Source organism: Lipotes vexillifer, unplaced genomic scaffold (assembly GCF_000442215.2).
Source record: "Lipotes vexillifer unplaced genomic scaffold, Lipotes_vexillifer_v1.1 scaffold640, whole genome shotgun sequence".
Taxonomy (NCBI): domain Eukaryota; kingdom Metazoa; phylum Chordata; class Mammalia; order Artiodactyla; family Lipotidae; genus Lipotes; species Lipotes vexillifer.
In genome coordinates, this window is record NW_006773138.1 from 1,918,664 (window position 1) to 1,925,925 (window position 7,262).

A 7,262-nucleotide genomic window follows, 5' to 3' on the forward strand; every position below is an offset into this window, starting at 1 on the left:
GAATCCTCATCTTTTGAAAAGTTTGAGCAGTCAGATCTTCCGGTATCACCTGAGCCACAAGCCAGTAATGAGTTGACAACCAATGGTCATGGCCCACCTATCCCCAAACAGAGTTCCCAGCAGCCCAAAGGAATCATGGGCATGTTTGCTTCTAAAGCTGCTTCTAAAACCCAAGATGCCAACAAGGAAACCAAAACAGAGGCTAAAGAAGTAACGAATGTAAGTCTTCTTTAAAAATATGCTTTTACAGCTCAGAATGGGTAACTAGAAAAGCATTTAATAATTCCAGTGGTAGTAGTTTAATTATTTAAGGTTCTGATATTTAGTTCTGTTTTTTCTGCTTTAGTGTAAATCCTTTAATTCTTGATATCCTCACCTGAAGTAGTCCTTTTTCTTTCGATAATCCTTCTCACCAAGCCTCAGATTCTCCTGTAAAATGTAATGCCTGCCTGTACACATCATAAGATTATTGTGAGACCCAGTTGAAATAATGCAAAGAATTGTATATTAGCAGTATGTTATTTGGGAACATCTATATTTTGGGCTTTGCCAGTGTATTTAACATTCTCATTCTATTTAATGAATTTTTCTTGTTTTTTTCTTTCATCCCTTTCCTTAGTTTTTTATTGTTCAGTCATCTCAACTAAAGTGCGTTGACTTAAGAAAAGTCTCATAAGATACTATTAAAAATAATCTAGAAAAGCATAATTATTGCCATTATTATGATGTCATTTTAAAGCTTCCACTTTGGGAAAGGAGAGGAGAGGGAGAGGGAAAGCACTGACAATTATAGGATTCCTCATGAGTGCCAATAGTTTGGTCTTTGCTTAAATCCTCTTATCGCTCTGTGAGGGAGACATTATCATCTTGTTAAGTAATTTGGTTGTCATATTGCTATTATGTGGTGGAACCAGCATTCAGTTCCACTTAGGATGATTACAAATGTAATGTTTTGGAGGTTCTTCCCCATTTTGTACCATGTTGCCTCTGATGTGTTTTAATTCTGTCAAACTAAGTAGTTGTTAAATGTACTCTAAAGAAGTTTAGACATATTCATGGATAATAATTTTATAAAAACCGGGGAAAACTAAGCTTTGGCGATTAACACCAAATACTGTCTGGTCTGGATTTGTTCTTATATCTACTGCCTACACGTTTTGGCATGATAATATAGAGACTGTATGATCATGAGAGTGTGCTCTTCTATTGAAGAGATTTTTTGACTGCTACTTGAAGAACAGCCTAAACACTAGAAAAAAAAATTATGTGTGTTTTGTTTTTCTGTGCTTTTAGGCATCTTCGGTAGGCAACAAGCCACCAGGGAAAGGGAATGCGATAAGCAATTTTTTTGGAAAAGCTGCTATGAGTAAGCCTGTTCTTACCTTCCTTTGACTAATATATGAATGTTAATATAATAACATTATATCAGAGGTGAAAGCCACCTTGTCCAGTTTTTACCCATCTAACACACTACCATGTGGCATTCCCGCATCCTAACATATACTTGTAGTATACAGATCTATATGTTGATGAATATAACTAACTGGAACAATAGATTTTATGGGTGAGCTGGGTTCACTTGAGATATCCTGGAGGGTAGCTTACTTATTTCTATTTTTACTTCCTGCCTTGAAAAGAGAATTAAATATTTGTTTTATAGTGTTCTTGAAAATGGGTGTTTAAAATAAAAAGGAAGTTTATTTATAATGGCCATTTATAAATATTTACTTTTTGAGAAAGCAAATCTTTATTTAAAAAAATATATTTAACCATTGTAAAGCAATTATACTCCAATAAAGATGTTAAAAATATATATATATATATATATATATTTAGATGAGGATTTTTTCATATAGAAATAACCAATAACCACATATTTTTGTACTTCTCATATCAAGTACACATCCCCTGTGGGTATGTGGCCAGAATACCAGGAAGAATGCAGGAGTTGTAGGATAATTATGGCACACTTCTTGGAGCATAGCACTTAACAAAGATTTTGTGGGAAGCAGTTTTGTTACATGCCTATGCAAGTAAAATTAGTCAGAACTCTGCTTTTCTGTGATGGTCAAAATGGTAGTTAGGGGACAGATTGGGGTAATAGTTTTTTTTATTTGCCATAAAAGCTATCAGAGAACATTTTTATGTTCTGAAAAAATATTGAAAATTTGCTACTTTCAGATTATTGGGAGGCATGATTGTATTACTGCAGGCACAGTGCATAAGGAGGGCTCCCTACTTCTGTGAAAATATGTCATGCTAATGTCACTGGCCTGCACGGCTGGTGCTAGTCCACTATACCCAATCAGATTGTGTGGTTTCTTGGCAACTTTGATGGGGCCCACATGTTTATTTGTTGTTGTTGTTGTTTTTAATATGTTTGTAACCTTAAAAGCCAGTGAATTTAAAAATTACTATTATTTCTAAAATACATAAAACATGACTGCAAATTGTAAAAGTCAAACAGAAGTATACATTTATTTATTCATGTGTTTATTTAGCAAATATTTATTGAGCACCTACTACATGCTTGGCACTATTATGCACTAGTGATACAATGCAGAAAATGTCCTCATGGCCCTTATATTCTACTGGAATAGAAAGACAAATAAATACAGAAAATATAAAATACTTAATGATTTTAATAGCTAGGTAGAGAGTAACAGGATATTATGATAGAATGTAATAGAGGGAGGGGGGAAACCTGGATAAAATAAAGGAATGAAATATTCACTTAATTAAAAGAATGGCTTACAAAGCTGATTTATTTAACAGATGTTTTTTTCAAGGCTTAATGTTTAGAGTAAAATTATGAATGTTTTTATTGTATTTGACACATGACAAGGTCAATGCAATGAAAGTGAAGCTTGAGAGCTGGATGAAGAGTTGATTGTTGGTATTTGAACCATTTAAAACTAGATGCCAGGCAATAACAAGTGTTAGCAAGAATGTGGAGAAATTGAACCCTCATACATTGCTGTAGGGAATGTAAAATGATGTGCTCACTTTGAAAACAGTGTGGCAGTGCTTCAAAAAATTAAACATATTTACCCAGCACTTCCACTCCTAGGTATCTACTCAAGTGAATTAAAACTGTGTGTCCACACAAAAACTTGTACAAATGTTCATAGCATTATTCATAATAACCAAAAAGGTCTATCATGTGGTGAATGGTTAAATGATATGTGATATATCCATATGATGGAATATTTTTCAGCCATGAAAAGGAATGAAATACTGATACATGCTACAACATGGATGAACCTTGAAATGTTATGCAAAATAAATGAAGCCAAACACAGAAGGCCACATGTTATATGATTCCATTTACACAAAATGTTCAGAATAGGCAAATCTATAGAGACAGAAAGTATATTAGTGGTTGTTAAGGGATGGGTTGGAGAGTGATGGCTAATGGGTAGAGGGTTTCTTTTAGGGGTGATGAAATGTTCTAAAATTGGATGGTGGTGTTGTTGCAATTAAAAAACACTGAATTGTACACTTGAAAAGGGTAAATTTTATGATATGAATTCTGTTTCAATAACAAAAACCTTAATGCTTTATATATTTCAAAAAATTACAGCATTGGTGACAAAATTAAAAAGTCATCATCTGTTATCATTCTTTGCTTAAAAAGGTGTTTCATATTTTTTTGCATATACGAAGGAGATGCTTTTCTGTTTTCAGAATTCATAAGCTGCATACTCTTGGAAAACATCTTTTAATCCCTCTGACTCTTAATTTCCTCATCTAACAAATGAGAATGTTGGTACTTCATAAAGTTGTATTCATTTTTTTTCTAAGTGCTACGTTTACTATCATTTGGCTTGGGGTCTGTGATATAATGAGGGATTAGCAGGAGGCAGAAATGAAAACAGTTATAGCTAGAGTGGTAGTTGGAAAGGAGAAATGTTCTCTGACTAGCCCATGAGCTCTGTTAGGACAGGGACTGTTTTTTATCCCTTTAGCCCCTGTGCCTAATATATTACCTGGCGCTTAGTAAACTGTCAAAGGAATGATAGATTAATATTGCACGATGGGGTTATATGTCGTCTGCTATACTTTATTTACAGATAAAATTAAAGTCAATTTGGATTCAGAACAAGCAGTGAAAGAAGAAAAAAAAGTGGAGCAACCTCCACTGTCTGTCACTGAACCAAAGCTGGCAGCCCCTGTGGGCCTGAAGAAATCTAGCAAAAAAGCAGAGCCTGTTAAGATGCAGCAGAAGGAAAGAAAAAGGTAGGAAAATTTTGTTACTTGTTGGGGAAGAGTGTCTCTGCTGGGGGTGAGAAGGTCTTTTTGGGCTTATTGACAAGCAGGCAGTTTTCAGCTGAGCACTAAATCCTACTAGGGATAGCCTTAGGGATACAGCTGCATAACCAAAATGAAGAGAGAAGCTCCATAGCTTGTCTAGTGAAGCAGAACTTGAATCAGCCAGTTCAGATGATTTAGAGCCCAAAGCCAGTTTTTTGGGCCCCATTGATTTAAATTGATTGTCTTCTCCTTTACTTCATTTTATATTTGTGGACATGGCCTAAGCGTGCCTGATTGTATGTCTCTGTGTCTGTTTTTCACCTCAGATTGCCAAATGAGGGGTTACTGTTTCCAGTGAAATTTAAGAGAAAAAGTTCTTTGTTTTCTTTTTATATCAATGAGTTTATTTTTCAAGTGGTAAAATGTAATTAGAAAAGAAAATAAAAAGCACACAAGCTGTTCAAAATGAATCCAGGAATTTGAGACACTACCTCATAGTTGGTAGGAGCTAGTCTGTTGAAAGAAATTCTAAGGGACACTGTCGGCACTGATAGGCCCAGACATACTTGACTTTTGTGGCAAGGTTGGGGCTACGCTATTAGAAAACATCAACAAAATGCTGACGTTTCAGAGGGTCAGAGCTCTCTGTCCAGTGGGCCTCACCTCCTAGGAACATGTGATAGGGATGGATTAAAATGTTTCTAACCATGGGTACGACACTCGCTGTTGATGGTTATTGCCAGGAATGCATTCAGGATTTCACCACCAAGTAGGACATTAACTGTATGTTTTTAGTAGATGCCCTTTACCAGATTCAGGAAGTCTTTTCTATTCCTAGTTTGCTGAAATGTTTTATGAATGGGTGTTGAATTTTGACAGATACTTTTTCTGCATTTTTTGAGGCGATCGTATGGTGTTTCTGTTAATGTGGTGGATTACACTGACTGGTTTTCAAATGCTAAACCAGCCTTGCATTCTTGAGATAAACCCCACTTGGTCATGATGTATTATCCTTTTTATATATTGCTAGATTCGATTTGTTAATGTTATGTTAAGAATTCTTTGCATCTATATTTATGGGGGCTATAATCAGTTCATTTCTTGGCTGGTAATTGTCAGATTTCTTTATCAAAGTTATGCCCATTTCATACAATCAGTTGAGAGGAGTTTCCTTCTCCTCTGTTTTCCAAAAGAGTTTGTGTAAGGTATGTATTGTTTCTTTCTTAAAAGTTTGATAAAATTCACCAGTGGACCCAGGCTTGGAGTTTACTTTGTGGGAAAATTTTTATTATGAATTTGATTTCTTTAAATAGAGCTATTCAAATATTCTTATTCTTTTGGGGTCAATTTTGAATGTGTTTTTAAAGGAATTTATTTCATCTGAGTTGTTGAGTTTATTGGCATAAAATTGTTTATAATATATATAGCTTTATTCTTTGAGTATCTATGGAATCTGTAGGTATCACTATAGATTTCTTCATTCATCCTAACATTGGTAATGTATACTTTTCTCTTTATCAGTCTTGTAAAAGTCTTACTAATTTTATTAATCTTTTCTTGAAAAATAACTTTTACCTTTTAATATTTTCTATTTCATTGATTTCTGCTCTTTATTATTTCCTTCTACTTATTTTGGGTTTAATTTGTTATTTTTCTAGCTTAAGGTAGAAAAATAAGTTGATATTTAATTACATAAGAAATAAGATTGAAGGTAAAAACTATGTCTTGTACTTATTTGTGTCTATAACACACACTAGGCCCTTGATAAATTATTGTTGATTGAATGAATAGTGTGGTGGAGTATCCAGACAGAGGAGCTAAATAATGTCAAGATGGATCTAGGTTATTTGTCCAGTAGAATTTATCACATTGTATTTTATAGTTAGTGGTATTTATACCCATTTTTCCTGCCAGAGCTTCTTGAGAACAACGGTATTTTCTTGATCTTTGCATCTGAGTGTTTAGCAAAAAGCCTTTATGTAGGTAGTGGCTGCTTATTTAATGCTTGTTGAATGATTGAAAGGCCAGTAGGGGAAGTAAGAAGGAATTTGGAAAATTTTTCAATAACCTGGTAAGTAGCTTACAGTGGTCTTTAGAGAGCTAGAGAAAGTTTTTATTCTGGTTACCCCATGAAGTGACCTAGCTGTGGTCAGTTAGCAGAGTATCCTTATGGGTCTATTACGACTCTTACTTTCTACCCTCAGGAATTAAGATCATGAGTTATGAAGCAAGGCTGACAGTAGCACATGAATACTTATATTTTTATTTTGTGTAACGTGCTTAAATTATTCCCGAATGGCAACAGGAGGAAGCAAGTGGAGGTATCTGATGATGAGACAAAAGAAACTGAAAACATGAAGAAAAAGAGGAGAAGAATCAAACTTCCTGAGTCTGATAGCAGTGAAGATGAAGGTGGGCATTGCTAATTTTTAAAATTTTAATTTTTAATTTTAATTTTTGGCTAGTGGGATTGTCTCAGTCAATTTGGGCTGCTATAACAAAAATACCATAGACTGAGAGGCTTAAATAACAGGAATTTATTCCTCTCAGTTCTGAAGGCTAAGAAGTCCAAAATCAAGGTGCCTGCTGATTCAGTTCCTGGTAAGAGCTCTCTTCCTCATTTGTAGACAGACACCTTCTTGCTGTATTCTCCATGGCAAAGAGAGAAATCATCTTTCTTGTGTCTCTAATCTCATTCATGAGGGCCCTATCCTCGAGACTTAATTATCTCCCAAAGGTCCGCCTCCTGCTTCTATCATATTGGGGATTAGGGCTTCAATATATAAATTTTGAGGGAACACAAACATTCGGTCCGCAGAAGGGTCAGTTCTTATTATGATGATTTTAGGCTCAAGGAGCTAAAAAGTTACTTATGGGTCACAGTGACAATAGTAATCCTAGCACTGAGAGACACAGTGTACCTATTTCTGTTTAAAACCTACTTTAACCTTTTGACAAGAACCATAATCTTATGGTAATTTGTCAAAGTAGTAAACACAAAGGGAAAG

The 7,262-nt window shown here is 34.8% G+C and overlaps 1 protein-coding gene across 1 annotated transcript in view; it reads left to right on the plus strand.

The window, feature by feature from the left end:
- POLD3 (DNA polymerase delta 3, accessory subunit) overlaps positions 1–7,262 on the plus strand; it is a 42,039-nt gene that overhangs the window by 21,843 nt on the left and 12,934 nt on the right. The window contains exons 6-9 of the mRNA XM_007448098.1: positions 1–219; positions 1,294–1,366; positions 4,074–4,239; positions 6,560–6,666. The exon at positions 1–219 is cut by the window's left edge and continues 58 nt beyond it. Of these exons, the coding sequence (XP_007448160.1) occupies positions 1–219; positions 1,294–1,366; positions 4,074–4,239; positions 6,560–6,666 (565 nt within the window). The remainder of the gene's footprint in view (positions 220–1,293; positions 1,367–4,073; positions 4,240–6,559; positions 6,667–7,262) is intronic.